At 40.3% G+C, this 16,144-nt stretch overlaps 2 protein-coding genes across 2 annotated transcripts in view; one reads left to right on the top strand and one right to left on the bottom strand.

Annotated features, from left to right (window-relative positions):
- Positions 1-8,898: 8,898 nt before the first annotated feature.
- On the top strand, positions 8,899-10,482 carry LOC138046497 (uncharacterized). Its single transcript, XM_068893124.1, has 3 exons — positions 8,899-9,128; positions 9,256-9,501; positions 10,294-10,482. Exons 1-3 carry the CDS (start codon positions 8,899-8,901, stop codon positions 10,454-10,456), a joined length of 639 nt encoding a protein of 212 aa, XP_068749225.1. The 3' UTR covers positions 10,457-10,482.
- A 339-nt stretch (positions 10,483-10,821) lies between these two features.
- Positions 10,822-16,144, bottom strand: part of LOC138044605 (uncharacterized) — a 5,464-nt gene continuing 141 nt past the window's right edge. Inside the window, exons 1-9 of the mRNA XM_068891080.1 lie at positions 15,836-16,144; positions 15,041-15,424; positions 14,679-14,923; positions 13,844-14,390; positions 12,433-12,868; positions 11,838-12,009; positions 11,555-11,694; positions 11,187-11,378; positions 10,822-10,961 (exon numbers count right to left, since the gene is read on the bottom strand). The exon at positions 15,836-16,144 is cut by the window's right edge and continues 141 nt beyond it. Of these exons, the coding sequence (XP_068747181.1) occupies positions 10,822-10,961; positions 11,187-11,378; positions 11,555-11,694; positions 11,838-12,009; positions 12,433-12,868; positions 13,844-14,390; positions 14,679-14,923; positions 15,041-15,424; positions 15,836-16,144 (2,565 nt within the window). The remainder of the gene's footprint in view (positions 10,962-11,186; positions 11,379-11,554; positions 11,695-11,837; positions 12,010-12,432; positions 12,869-13,843; positions 14,391-14,678; positions 14,924-15,040; positions 15,425-15,835) is intronic.

Genomic DNA, 16,144 nt, shown 5'->3' with positions numbered 1-16,144 from the left:
AAGTCAAAGAATGCTTTACTTCCAATAACCAGGGACCAATATTCTTAACCCAATGACCAAGACAACGGTTGTTTTAGACTAAACACTTCAGATAATTGATTACTCCAATCACTACAATACATGCCAATCCCATGCACGGAATGCAGTCTCTCGCACTTGTACACTGACTGCAGACTAATCCTAACTCAGTTATTGAAAGCTAACTATTTTAAAATGGTTGCTTAGACTTAAATACTGCTTATTAGCGCTAATCAAATGGGTGCTTAGACTTAAATACTGTTTAATATCAGCAATATTTATAGACAGTCTGCAGTTGTCATACGCCTCCTGGTATGCAAACTGTTTCAAATAAAATGGTGCGTAACCCTGATTCCTAAAATGCAGGCAGTCTCCCTAACCTTACATGAAAGCTAATCATTTAAAATAAGTGCTCAGTAACCCAAATCACTCAACTGAGCATTTGACCTTAATTTGTTGGCCTTAAATAGCACCAGAGATAAAAAGTTTACTCAGTTTTTGAAAAATTTACCGACTTCAAAATAAAATCACCTAGTTAGAAAAAATTAACTAGTTGAAATAAAAATTAACTGAAAACAAAAATTAACTGCAACACATCCGTAAAATATTCCTAGCAAGCACTGCCTTGAGGTAGAGAGTATTTTCCTGTTTCAAGCGATTTCTTAGAGTCAGTAGATCCTGAGATCCGTTGAACCTTCTTTGATGGACAGTTAAATGGCCATTATCTCTGTAGGGTGTTAAGAGCCACCTGAAGAAGGGTAATATCAAACATGCTTGCTCTCTCTATATAATCTCAAACCCATGAATTGTGCTCAGAACAACAAATGCTAAACGCAGTTCCAGTCAGGTGTAAAATACCATTCCAATCGACATATGGACATTTTGGTAATTCAAACCGGAAATTTTGGTTGAATGGAACGCACCCTATCTCTCCTCAATGCAAACTGTATCTTAACATTTTCTCAGTTAAAACAAATCTACTATCACCTTATATATCCTCATATTTCATATGCCATATTAGCTTCGGGAAGCACTTAGAAAACCTATGTACAAAAAGTGCAGACCAAGCAAAACCATGCCATTAGATTAATATTTTTTGCAAGAGCTTTCCATGAACAAACCTTTTTCGAACGTGTCATAGTGAACAATGTTTACCGTTTACATGCATTAAGAGTGGATGTCTGTAAAAATTTAAATGATATGATATAGTTGGTTTGGGAAAATTTCCCTTCATTTTCGAGAAAAATGCAAATTACCGAACACCGCTGAAAATTCAATTTGGACTAGTGAATTTTGTCCCCGCTTTGGAGGTGTTTTTTAGAAAGCTGATACGCCACTGAGCAACAATAACTTCTAAATCGTTTTAAACAATCTATTGACTGTAATTCAGCCAAATTTCCGAGCAATCAAGCTACTCTACATTTTCCAAATAATTATATTATCGTTGCAAGTATTCTGTGTCGAGCAAAGTGGGTCTCAAAAAAGATCCCCTAGCAAATGTGCTTGGTCTCTGAATCCTTCGAAATTGTGGCTTCCGGATGTTAAAAGGAAGGTTTTCCTACTAATGTAAACAAATCGTTGGGCAATTGTGTGTGTGTGACGCTTCAAGCTCCGAAACTGTGTTGAAATTGAATCGTTTGTGACCTTTGGCATCAAAACACAGCAGCACCGAATCCGTGTTTGCCGTGACTTGTAAATTTATAAAACCGCTTTAAACGCTGTTTAGAAAGCGAAATAATAACATTTCCAATTAATGCTTACCTGTTTTGCTTTTAAAATGGCATCTTTGTCGATATTTTGGACTGGGTTGACCGACGAATGTTATCGGGAAGGAATGAACACATGTCAGCACAATTACCACAGGGCACCAACCACGAGTTATGTTTCCAGTTATCTTGGTGTATCTGGTATCAGTTCGATAAATGTTCTTCGAGAATATGGAAGTTTGCTGCTCCTTTAAGGTAATAGTTGGGGGAATATGTGGTTCTGACGTAAGCGATAGAAAGAAAGAAATTCAGGTTATCCTGCTATCGTCATGTTCGAAAGATATTTCTAATCATCTGACATCATACTTGTTTACTGGTCCAGTAAACGAGATAGACCTAATATTGTGTCGCGCCGCAGTTTTTAAAATGCCAGGTTCTTTGGACAGGATGACCATATGTCCCCGTCATCGTGGAAAGCTAGGTTTAGGATGGACGAGGGCATCTACCAGATGCAGAATACCGCCTGCTTTATCCAACCACGGGAAAGGCCGTAGTAAAATCTGGCCAAAAGGAGACAGAGGAGTAGGTAAAGAAGACTCTGAAATGGTGCTAAGATTGACTGGCGTGTTTATTCAAGCTGGATCTGGTAAGGTGTCCATCACTCTGTTTTGTCAGATTGGTTGATATGAAATGTTTTTTTGTCGCACTAGATGGCAATTTCAGATTTACTTTAGACAAATCCAAAAATGAAATCGGCCGGTGACAAAACATTTGTCCGGAAAGCTACAGTCGCACTTGAAAGCAAAATTTGTAAACAAAACATCACGCAATGCCGGCCAGGCAAACCAGGATAGATCCATCCTGATGGATATTGTGAAAATTGTTGCAATTCGTAAAAAAAAGTTGGTCACCGGGATTCATGATGTTGGAAAATGAGAACGTAATTAATTTTACTAGTCAAATCATTTCTGCTTCAAAACACCCTCGCTTTTGTTTTCCAAGATTTGTATCAGTTTGGCCTCCTCCAGAGGTAGTGGACGGAATCTTTAAAATTTTTCCGCCCGTGACCAAATTTTGTCCTTTGGTAAACAAACCAGTCGCACTTAGTGTTTCATTAATATGCTATTAAATATATTTTTGACACAAGTAATCAGTTTTGTCCTCTAGTGCGACTTGGGCCTTATCTTCGAATTTCTTGAATTAATTTGTTGGTTGCCGTTTCAGGAATTTGCAGATCATGCCGCGATAAAATGAGAACGCTTAAAACATCGACAAGTCCCGAGAAAGAGGTAAATGAGTTAGAAGTGCAGTTAAAGGGTACAACATTGCAAGTATGTTATCCTGTCAATCTTTCTTTCAGCATACCGATTATCAATTACTGAGATGGCATCCCAAAGGTTCTTCATCTTCTTGCTTCCAATGTATTTTCTTGTGCTTTTTTTCTGGTGAAATGGCGGAGGGGGAGGGTATTGATTACCCTTCCTGGGCCTTCATCTCACGGACAATGAACTGGTCAGCATCAGATTTCACGTTTCAAGGGAAAAGAAAATAACATAACTTTTCTATTCAAGCATTAAGATTTCTTGTCACCGTCTGCTATAAAAAAACTCGTGAAAACAGTTACATTTGGTGGAATCTCGAGACCTTCCGAAACGCTTTCCGGTTTTGTTTCCGCCACGTTGGCTGTCCCAGACAACGGCCACGTGTCGAAGGCTTCTCTGCACTGTTCACCGAACTGTTTCATGGAACAGTTGATCCATATCATTGGTCTGTATTTACAGCTGTTTTTATAATTTTTCTCACAATTAAATTAAAAATAACGTAAAACAAAATCCCAACTCGTGGTGAACAAAACACCCTATTTTCATTTAACAGATAATTAATATCAAAGATCATGGCTTCCTACAGTTATCAAGTTTCACCAGGAAAAGGCCATTTCACATGGCACGGGAAATAAAACAAGCAATTTACGGTTCAAGAAATCGCCCTTTACCACCACCTTAGTATATGCAATGGTCTTAAGGTTGGCAAATGCCTTCCTACGTTAGGGGATGAACCACTAGAAAAAGTGATGGGGGGAGGGGGTGGATTTTGGGAATTTATGGCTTCCCCCATCGCTTTTGTAATGGTCCATCTTAAAGCACAGGAAGCCAGTCACTTTGCAGGGGATATTCGCCTTCTCTCTCTAGCCGTAAAGCGCTCTCTTTGGCGAAATTCTTTGCTTGCTATTTTCCTGTTAATTCTCCCTCTCTGTCTCTCACTTTCCCTCTGTTCTCAGCTCAAACCCTGTCTTCTGCACGTTATGTTTTCTCTGCTGTTTATTGTTTTTGTTGACACAACAACAGAAATGTGTTTTGCTCGAGTTTGTACTCGAGTTTTAAATCTGACTATAGTCGAATAAATCATTTATTCTTTTTTCAAAAGTGATAGTCAATGGGATAAACGTGAGCTGCACTAAAGCGACGTTTCTCGCCACAAAAATTCGCGCCCATTCTAGAAAGGCCGCATTCCTAAGACTCTCCTCCCTTCCCTTTCATAGTCTCCCATCCCCCACCCCCAGAATCTGTACTGACGGACGTACGCTCGGTCAATCACGTGACAACGAAACGAAGAAAGGTTGACCATGTTCTCTTAAGTATGGGGCTCTGTCCCAGGCCGCTTCGCACCCTGGAGTCCCGCTAATAAGAAACTAAACGGGTCGTAATATGATAAAAATAAAAGAGGAAATTTTACGAAAGAGCTACATATGAAGTGGCCAATGGGTCCGTTGCAGGACCCTGTCACATGGTGCAAAATCCGCCATACTGCAATGGAAGATGACAGTGGCACATCAAAAACAAAGGAAGGTCAAGCTTGACTGATTTGAATTAGTTACTTCTGGATATCCCACTGCGTAACTTGCGTCCCAGCGTCGCATATTTTGTACCATGCGACCAGATCGTGCAAAGTTTCTATTAATTAAAAACTGGAGTTACTGTAACCATTGAACCGTCTCATTCCAGGACGACCTTCCTGAAGTTTCATTCCCAACCCCAGAGCAGCATCAAGATATTCCAATGACTCCAATGAGTGAAGCTCCATCAACGCTATTTACACCTTCTGCTATGTCCCAAGCTACAGACCAGTCAGTTATCAGCCAATCTGAGGATGATGTTCAAGAAATATCTACTCCAAAGGATAAGCTCAGCAGCTTTCTTGTCGCAAGAGACGTAAGTCCAGTGCGTACCTCAATGCAGACGCCATGGTATAAAGCAGCAGGACGGACAAAGAGGCATTATTTGCGCAAAGCTAGGCAAGTTGTCTACGCAACCCTAGAAGAAATTGCTCCGAATAATTCTGAGATGATTTTTAGGGCTCTAAAAGATAGGAAACTGAATGATAATGACGACGAGGAGGAGGAAGAGGAGGAGTCCTTAGATTCTTCACTGTTAGAAGCTTTAGCAGAATGCTATGAGAATGCCAGTCACTGGAGCAGTCGCAGACAAGTTCTCTCGATCTTTTCCGATAAGGTTAGTTTCAAAACTATTCAAAGGTGGATTCCGAATATTTCTCGCTATAGATACAACATTGCGAGACACCATCTCTTGCTCCATGGAAGAGCTGCGGAACTTCCTTTACAAAAGCATGCCAGAATTAGAATACCACTAGACAAGCTTGACCATTTCTTGGCGTTCATCTCAAGTACTAGAGTGGTACAAGACCTGCCGTTCGGGGAGAAAACGTTGAAGCTTTCTGGCAGTGAAATTAAGATTCCAAACGTCGTACGAAACTCCATTCCTGAACAGGTTGTTTAACAGTATCAGAGTTACTGTGTGGAGACAGGGTTTAACTCACCTTTGAGCCATAGTAGTCTTTGCCGGATACTGGATGTTTGTTCTGCTTCTGTCCGTACCTCGCTTCAGGGCTTAGACTACTTCTCTGCAGAAGGTGCAAAATCATTTGAAGACTTGATGGCAGTTGTGGATATACTTGGTGATGTCTACGGGTGTGGTCTTTCATGGGCCAAGGAACAAACAAGAAAGCTGAAACTGGCAAAGCGTTACTTAAAAGGCGATTACAAGGTCAGTGATATTTCCAAAAAAATTCTTCGTGTAACCAATATGATGATGTTGATTCGCAAAACTGAGAAATTTTGATAAGTTCAGTTACCTTACAAAGTGTTCAAAGTGCCTAATTTACTCACAGCATCCTAGTTTCTTTTTCAAATAACTACAGTTAATGACAGTTTGTGTCAATAAAAGGGCACGTGTTGATACGATATCCACCTAATAGAGCAACTACAGATATCCCGTAGCCCATATGCTAAGAGGACTTAACTTTGCAGCAAAAGTCCTTAGGTAGGTGATTATTAGTAATGCTGGTGCCTCGATCGTTTCAGGTCCATGTGTCGTCTAGCTCAAGTGTCCCTGATCATTGCAGAAGTTATGCCCTCAGTCTTGCCAATGACCCTCATTTCATTTCCAAATGTAGTCATCAGCATGATCTAGTTTGTGATAGCTGTATCCTGTTTCCGTCTGTTATCCAAGACGTTGAGTTGCAGCTAGAAAAGACGGATATTAGATATGAAGACAGAGAAGAAATGAAGTTTCTAGTGGTAAAGTCCAAGAAGAACATTGAAGCTTGGAAAGCACACATCTTACGTTCCATCAATCAAGATGAGTCCCGCCTTGACATCATGAGTGCCCTAGATGACAGCTCTGCCCTAGTTGTTATGGACTGGGCAATGAAATTCATCCCAAGAAAATACAGAGAGAGCCAAGCAGACTGGTTTGGTAAGCGTGGTCTCTCTTGGCATGTTAGTGTGGCAATGAGGAAAGTCACTGGCAAGATCCTTCAGACTCTGACTCTTGTTCATGTGTTTCAGAAGAGCAATCAAGATAGCCTGTGTGTCTTGGCCATCATAGATGATGTGATCGAAAAGATGAAGAGTGCAATGCCCGAGCTGAAATCAGTGAGCTTCAGACAAGACAACGCTGGATGCTACCACAGTGCCGCCACCATACTTGGAGTGCGGCAACTTTGTGTGAAGCACAATATAAACGTGGGAATGGATTTTTCAGATCCTCAAGGCGGAAAGGGGTCATGCGATCGCAAAGCTGCTACTATAAAGAACCACATGAGATCATACCTTAACTCCGGCCATGACATATCAAATGCAGAAGACATGAAATTAGCAATGGAATCCAATGGTGGTGTACGTGGTGTTGCTACTGTACTCTGTGGTCTCCTAACTATTCCTGACCCCGATCCTTTTCCAAAATGGGAGGGTGTGAGCCTTATCAATGACATCGAATTTGACAAAGAAAAAATGAAGGTTTGGAGAACTTATCAAGTTGGAGATGGTAAAAACCTTCCCTTTAGTGGGTTTCCTCTAAAAGACATTACTGAACTACCATCCCTCAACCCTCAAGCGACGTCCTTGGGAGTGACGTCCTGTTCTCTGACGTTACGCCCAGGCAATTTCACTTGCCCTGAAGATGGATGTGTGAAAAGCTTTCAAAGATTTTCATCCCTGCAGAAACCTTTAGACGGGGAAAGACACAAGTACACCCTGGAGAGAGAGTCTTTACTTGACATGGCAATGCTACGTTATGCTGAAAATCTCGAAAGTGGGACTGCATCTATTGAACAGCATCATGAGGCCATCACTTCTGAAGAATTAGTGGAGGTACCTTCGGCAAAAATGGGATGGACGCTCAAGCATACTGCTACAAGCAGACGTTTAAATGAAAAGCAAAAGATCTACTTCAGCGACCTATTTCATTTTGGCGAGGAGACAGGACGAAAAGCGGATGCCAGCGACGTGTCAAAGTCAATGAGAAAAGCGCGCAATGCAGATGGCTCCTTTCTCTTCAAATCAGATGAATACCTGACATCACTGCAGATTACCGGCTTCTTTTCCCGTCTTTCCGCCAAAAAATCCATTCAAGTTCCATCAACCTCGAACCTCACTGATGATGATGACGACCAAGACGATGCGCTCTCCGCCATGGCTGAGAAAGACCTTGAGAAGATGCGTCATGACGTGATGAATGAGATCTGAATCCAACACCCAATCACATATCAGTCCTACAACATCTGTGAAATGGCTGCCGCATCAAAACTTTCAAAGTTTTCGATAACGATGTTGCAGGACATCTGCGAGCATTTCGAAATTGACACTTCAAAGATAAAGCAGAAAAGGAAGAAGCCATACATAGAGTTGCTGGAAGCATTGGTAAAGTCATGCACCTGTTAATTTCAGCCGAGTATTGTCTTTTGGATTGTGTATTCTATTACAATATAAATTTTAATGATCATATTATTAATAATGTTTATTGAAATTCTCAAGCACCCCTCACATTACTTTGGTGAATTAAAAATTATATGCGACCCCACCCATCATTCTGTCTATCCTTGTTTCATGTTTTAGGCCTGGGTCGAAGTCAGAGTGTAAAATTTCAAGTCGTTCTTGATCTCCCATTTTGTCCAGTTCCGGATATCTCATTTCGTTTCAGAGAAACTTTCGGCAAGTAAATTTTCCACTTTCTGATGTTGTGTTAACGCAAGATATAATTTAATTTGAAAAATGTAACCTGAAATAGGAAATAGGGTATGGTAGTGTACTTGTTTCATGACGGTAGATAGAAATAAAAATATTACCAACAAAACGTACAGATACTTGTTGGCACGATGAGCATAAATAAAATGCAGGATTTTCTCTCCCATGACTGCATTTATTGACATTACAATTACTAATCTCAAGACAAAGAATTTCTGCGGAAATTCATCTGAAACTGCTAGGGAAGTACTTGTTGGTTGTCCTGTGGTAATTGTGCTGACATGTGCTGATACCTTCGCGATGACTTTCGGTGGTCAATCCAGTCCAAAAGACCGAAAAAGATGCCATTTTAAAGTGCCTATGAAGTAAAAATTTTTTTTGCATAATTTTGTAGCCTATTATGTCCTTATTACGGAATGACAAAAGAAATTTCAAGAAAAGAAAAATAAAACCGCTTTTTTCTTGCTCAAAGTCCCTGAGTTAAACGTAATCGGTGTCTCCGGAAACTGGGAACGAGTTTGGCACTGATGACGTAGTTGGTGGTTCAAGCGCTTTGTTTACACATGGTTTTTGTGTGCTGCATAGTGAAAACCTCTCCGCCAAATTACTGTTTCCTTTGATTTCCCTGCAACTATGTCTGATAGTGACGATCAGATTTCATCTTCGGCATCCATTTCAAGCGACCAACAGTCTAGTAGCGATTCATCGGAAGAAATGGAGGTACTTGGACAAGTCCAACCTTACGCGGACGAACCGCCAGCTCACACGAGTGATGAAGAGGAGGACGCTGAAGAAGACCAGGATGGTCTTTCCCCAGCAGTTTTAAGGTCTAGATTGGAAAGAGAAGTACCTTTAAACGAATGGTGAGTTTTCTCTTTTATTCTCCCGATGAACCCTTCGTTGCATCAGCTGGAAGCGATGGATTTCGTTTCTTCGCACCTTGCTGGGACTATATTCTGATTTATACTTGCCCTTTGTTTGCTTTGTAAGGTGCAAATGTAAAGAATGCGCAATTGAGAATCTTACTGACGCCGTGGAATATAGATGCTGCCGAGAGATCGCTCAGGCAGGGCAAAAACTTATGTTCGATGGAAGCATCGAACCAATTAGCTGCATCACAAAACATGACGACTTTTCTGCCATGACGAACCGAAGTGTCCTTACTCAAGTGGCACCTTTGTTGCGAGACCGAAATGGAAGAGGTTACCGCCGCCGCGACGGACAAACACAGAATCAGTAAGTATGAAAAGATCAAGTTTTGAGTTCCTGTCCTATCAGGCCATGAAATTCTGGCTACATTTGATGGCAATGTCCTAAATTTGTATTCGTAAAACACACGATGTAGCTATGAAGTGATGTGTGAATTTCCTTTTGGATACCTAATTCCCAGAGGACTTCGGTTTATCTCTATTTTATTTCTTTAATTGGGGTTACCAATCGCCAGGAAGTCTAATAGCTAAAAACCTCTCGAATTTATTGAACTCCCGTGGCTTATTGTAGTTTATTTTAAAATCACATTTCCGGCATGCATACATGTATAATAGACCAAATGTCATCTTCCAAAGATACCAGCAAAGGAAAAAGTACCGAGACAACAGTGCCGCTCTCATCCCTTTTAAACCCTGTGTTGTTTTACTTGCCTTGATTGTCAGTAAGGGGTGTATAGTATTCTCAGCTACCTTTCATAATTTTCTGATTATGCACCTATCAATGTCAAGCCGGCAAGGGGGGGACATAGGGCGGGACATAGGGCGGGATTTTGATGAATCGCTTTGGCCCGGGGATAGGGCATTTGAATTATCTTGCTGTCCCTGGGGTATGGATATTTGAATATTTTTCGTGCCCGTGACCACAAATCATTTCTCGGGGTGGGAAATTTCAGTTATATTTGACCTCACATTTTTGCCTGGGGATAGGGAATTTGACATCAATTTTTTGGAAAATGTCGAAATCCCGCCCTATGCCTGTTTCCCCCCCCCCCCACCCCCCCGCCGGCTTGACATTGATAGTTGCATTATTGTTCATTAGATTTCTGAGAGCAGTAGCATACAGATGGCTTGTCCGATGGATATGTGGATATATGGGATGGGACAATGCAAGACCTCTTCCAGCATGCGTTTATGAAGACATCCGCCAAAAATTCCAGTCTGCCCAAGTACATGGATATCAGTCTGCAGAACAGCGCAACTAGCACTAACTTATTTTTTATCCATGCAATATGTGAAATATTGTTATTGAGAATTTGTAATTTTTATTGTCAGTTCTCATTCTGTAATTTTATATAATTATATTTGACAAGTCAGTTGTTGTTGTTGTTGTTGTTTATTTTACTTGAAACTCATTGAATTTTATGCCAGTATATGAAACTTAATATTAACAATCGATCCATTGTAAGATTTCAAAACAAGAACTTTTTTCTATCAGCAGTTTTGCAAATATCAGTGTATTACATTATTTACTACAAAAAATGAAACGAAGGGAAACTGAAAGATTGAAAACTCAATTCATTCTTGGATTGCAACATGACCATTGCAAAATTGTTTCTTTTTGTAATGACTACTGGTTTGAGTTACAAGCTTGGTCATCATGGTCCTTCACTGGCTTCCCACATTTACAACATTTGCGCTCCTGCCTTTTTCTTTTCCTTGTGGGCTGAGCTGTGTTTGAGCTTGCTTGCAGGGCATCTTGCTCTTCAGCTATCAGATATAAAACAAAATCGAAGTGGAATTTTATTTTACTAACTGAAATAAAGTCCTTATGACAGCAGAAGATACACCTCCAGGGTTCTCGTAACATCCCAAAGCTTTTTTTTTGAGCAATAAATTTATGTGTTAACAATGACTGCAAAAAATCATTTTTGGGTTACTCCAAGAGAAATAGGATGAGAAAGTTTTAAATCTGGCAGATGGCCTGAGCTTTACCTGGAGGGTAGAGTTTGGTCACCTCCTTTTCCTTTCTTTCTTCATAGCGAACTACTGCCTCAGATTTCTTCACACGGTCGGGAAATTGTGAGTTGAGGGGCTGAGGAACCTTGGCATTATACTTTTCAGCCACAGTCTTCCGTTTTTCTTTACTCATGGCAAGAAGATCTTTCCATATTTCAGCAACATAATCTATGCAAACAATATATAAAATTTATATGCAGAATGATCATGAGATGTGAAAAATTTAAAACGAAAAAAAATCTGTCACTAATTTTTTGTGTATCCCCTGAAAGAGACCTTGGCAATGTAACAACATTGAAAAACCTACTTAACCCTACATTGTTGTCACATGCAAAGAAGCTTACCATATGTTGGTGGAACAGCAATCTCCCTCACAACTTCCTCACCAAGTTTAAATTTCGGGTAAGTGACTTTATAATAGTCCTTTCCATCCTCTGTTTCTCTGAGCAGATTTTCATTGAAATGAAGGGAGGCGAGAATACGTCTGAGGAGAAAATATAAGCAGAAAACTGTCAAACAGGTTGCCACAAAGTTTTCAACAAGAAACTAATTGTAATAATTGAAACACAATCTGCCTTCAGTCCTGAGAATAAACATAAATAATTTGGTGTATTAAATTGCCACTACCTGCAAAATGTTCCTAACCAGGAGAAGCAGACCATCTTTGGGTGGAAGTGGTTAAGGGTTGAATGAAACCCTTCCAGACAGCTAGTCTGAGCATCTGGGGACAGCTGCTTGATGTCGTTAACAAGTCTTGTACCTGTCAGTAGCTTGTGTAACTTATTGTATGCAGTAGTCCCTTGCAAGCAAAGAAAAATCGAATTAACTATCTATGATATAAAAGTTGACCCTCACTTGAAAATTTTTGTGCAAGTTCTCAGTGACCCATGGCAGTTGGCTTTTGTTCTTGGGAAACACAGATATGAAAAGGTGATGCTTAATTAATCTGTCCTACTTTTATAGTTTACTGTTGGTATTTGCTTAATCTAGGTTCCAGTCCTCTCGCCTTTGTTATATATAAATAGCTGTTTTAAATTTTAATGGTTATTTTTGAAAATGTATGTAGAGTCCATACGACACATCAAGTCATAATCAAAATGTGCAAGTTCAATACATTTATCCCTGCTATGTGTGTCTTATTTTGTTATTCTTTTCTATGAACTGTCAAAATGGAAGGTTGATTTACTTTGTAACATGTCTAATATTAAACAATGCAGTGTACCTATCTTGATCCACCGTCGGTTTTCAATCTCATCGTGTGCACACTTTTTGAAAAGTGGAGAGGTATGATTTTCATGTTTGTTGGCAACATGTTCCATGAACGATTTCCATTTGGCTATGATCATCTCCTGAAATCCTTCCTTGGTGGATGTGGCACACCAGTAGAGATGGTTACGAACTCCTTTTACCCAGTCAGCTATCTTCTCACAGCCCTTCTCTTTGCCCAGCTGCAGCATCTTCTTTCCAATGGATCGAGCAATGTGCCAGATGTCAAAGTAGTGGGCACAACCAGGTTGTCTTTCCCGTATCCATTTGGCAATGCCGCGATGGCGATCAGATATAAAAACTAGAACTGCAAGGCCAACTGATTGAAGATATGAAAATGCACGTTTAGCCCCCTCCAGCTCCATAGGTGAACTGCCACCAGTCTCATTTGCCTGTAATATATTATTATTATAATTATTATTATTAGCATTATCATGATCATTATCTATCATTATCATTATCATTATTATTAGGGAACTGGTCAAAACAACTATACTCAAACAGGACCCACAAAACCACAAAATAGTTGGTGTCTGCCTGCACCCTCCTTGCTTAATGTCAAAAGATGGTGTCTTTGTTGCATAGCCACCCCTCTAACCAGCAGTAGAAAATTACAGTGAGATTCAAACCTCACTTATCTTGTTTGTCATTTAATGCTGACTCTTGCTAGCTGAATATTCCTGTGCCAACTCAAATTTGAAAGCCAATAAAATGTTGTTGGGAATGTTCGAAGATAAGTCGTGTCTCTGAGAACCCCTCCCCCCCCCCCTAAAGGTTAGTCATGTTCGAGTATAGTTGTTTTGACCAGTTCCCTTATTACTATTACTACCACTACTACTATTATTATTGTTATTGTTGTTGTTGTTATTGTTAATAGGGTGACCATGATGTAGCAATCTAACAGTAAAAACTTCCTTTGCAAAGACTACTGCATTGAATTTACTAACTGAATATGAATGAATAAATGTACCAGAAAAACAAGTAGGGCATAATAGGCATGGAATGTGTATATCTCGATCAATCATAGTTACTTTAATTTCTTGCTCTAAAGACTGGGCATATTTTCTGGGAAAACTATAGTTATCAAGAGGCCCTACAGCTGAACTACCCTCCCCACCTTAGAATGGAGCATGATATTCTTGATCGGGGGGTGGGGTGGACAATAAGAACTGCTAGGAAAAAAAGTGCACCTAAGTGCCCATAACAATAATTGTCCAAAGCTACATGTAGTAACACAAGAGGAACATGAAACAAATTGGAAAACAATTCCTGTGCAATCTGATGGTGAAAAAATTCTGGCTCGGAAAAATTTTCCCATCCACCCCATTTCAAAAACATAATTTTGCATTCCTTACAACACTACTTACCTGAAGAAGTTCAAAGTGTACCACCTTGAGAATGGTGTTACAGAACATGGTGTAAACACCAAATTTGGCACTGTGGCCCATGGAGTCAAACCGCCCATCACCACTCCACACAGCATCTTTCATGTTCTTGATTTTCCCAATGAGGGCTGCTTGATAACGCTCCCAGTAGTTGAGGACAGCAGGGAACATGAAATTCTTTTGATGAAAAAAGAATGTTCTAGCATTGTACGCTGAAAGGCCCATGTGCTTGAATACCAAGAGAATCTTAGTAATAGACGCTCCAGCCATGAGAATACTGAAGCTTAGCAACACATTCCCCGCAGGGTACCTCCCATTAAATAGCATCGGTTGTGACTTCCATGAATATGAATTGTCCCCACAGATCGAACAGTGTTGGTTCACAATTACCATAGTTCCTCTTTGTTTCATTGTGACCTTGGGTTGGTCCCTCTTACACTTGAAACAAAACAGAGAGAAAAGGCAAAGGAGCTTGGTAAAGAAGACAATGAATTTGGGCTCCTTGTCACACGGTGTTCCTGGTTCAACCCTGCAATCCAAAATAGAGATATCAGCTATTATGAAAATTAAGATTATATACTCCTGCTAGTAGGTAATCTGGGCCAATCACCAAGCTCCTTTGTTGGCAGGGATCATAATTAGCCTGTGGGATAACCTTCTGGACTTTATTTTGTGGATGTAACACACTTCAATTCGATTTACTATCAGAGGTGTGGCTTTTGCCTACATGTACATATGTATATATGCTCATTTTTCCCTGCCAGCATCCTTTAAGGTCAGCAAGCGTAATGCACAACAACTAAATAATATTATTTACCTCACGGTATTGCTGGAATCAATACCATCACGCTCTTCTTCACTTTGTGAAGAGTAGTCGTCTGTTGATGGTGCACTATCTTCATGTGGGCCCCAGTCAGTGTCCTCCACTTCATCTTGTACATCCTCCCCGAGATCCTCCTTGAGCTCCTCCCTGAGCTCCTCCCCGAGCTCCTCCCCAAGCTCCTCCTCCTCCATCTCAACAGCAAACTCCACACCCACCATCTCTTCCTCTGTCTCTGATTCCTAATTTTTTGGGGAAAAAGGAAAAATATTTAACTGGATCCTTTTGATAACACATCTGTTCATGAAATCATTTTCATCACACTGACAAACTAACTAGAAAAAAAAACAAACCTGTACAGTCTGCAACTCCTTCAACTTGTTTTCTAGCTTGCCATACTTCTTTTTAAGGCGGTTATGCTTCTTTGACAATGACCTCGTTTTCTTTGAATACTTCTCACACCTTTCACATTTAGCAGGCTGCGGTGGTGTATGGCTGACTGGGTCATTGGGAGTAGGGCAAGGAGTAGCCTCATCATTGACCTGAGATACAGGACCAGGAGTAGCAGAGGAGGTACAGGTAGCTGGGGACGGTGATGCTGTTAACATCGTATCCAAAGATGTGTTTGGGCTAAGATTTGTTGCATATGTGCTCTCTGACAAGGTGTCAGTGGTGCTGCAGTTTGATGTGGCACTGAGCTTCAGTTTCTTGCTGGGAGGATCATGCATGACCTCTCTGTAGATCTAGAAGTCAATTGCATGAATTATGCATCAGTTCTCTATATGTCACCAGGGGCAAAAAAGGCTCAAGTGCTAGAAAAGAAAATATCACCAATTTTCCAAATTCAAAACGGCAAAAGTTTCCTTCGACCAATAAAACAAATGCTTTAATAAAAAAAAAAACATGTACACGCTAAAAACGCGTGTTATTAGTAGAAACTAGGGTAGTAAATGATTTATAGAACAGATATATTTCTTTCTTCAGACTTGAAATACACCAAAATAACGTACAACAGCCTTATCTTAAGCCGTGAGAAAATATATCTGGAATGATTTTCGAAAAGAAATAAACTTATTCGTGAATTTTCTTGAATGCGTTACATGAGCTAAAAGCAAAACAATGCCACGTGCGATGAAATGAGCAACTTCACTTACTCTTCGCCGCTTTCGGTCAGTCAAAGGAGATGTATAGGGCACAACATCAGTCCTGGTTGGTACAGAACCTTTTATCAGCCGTTTTTTCAATTCAATAGCTTCTCCAGTTGCATCCTTTAAAGTCACCGGCTTGTGTTCGAAACAACTATCGTCAAAGTGAGCGGAACACAGGCATGACGACTTCTTCGGCACGAAATCTTTCCGATTTATCCGCACAAATCGCGTCCATTTCTGCCGCAAACTTTCCTCCTTGGGAAAGTAATGCATGGAAATTCCAGGTGTTCCGGTTTTGTTGGAGCAATTGACTTT

Source organism: Montipora capricornis, chromosome 4, assembly GCF_036669925.1.
Source record: "Montipora capricornis isolate CH-2021 chromosome 4, ASM3666992v2, whole genome shotgun sequence".
Lineage (NCBI taxonomy): Eukaryota > Metazoa > Cnidaria > Anthozoa > Scleractinia > Acroporidae > Montipora > Montipora capricornis.
The sequence above is the reverse complement of the archived record's forward strand: the minus strand, read 5'-3'. Positions and strand labels throughout refer to the sequence as shown.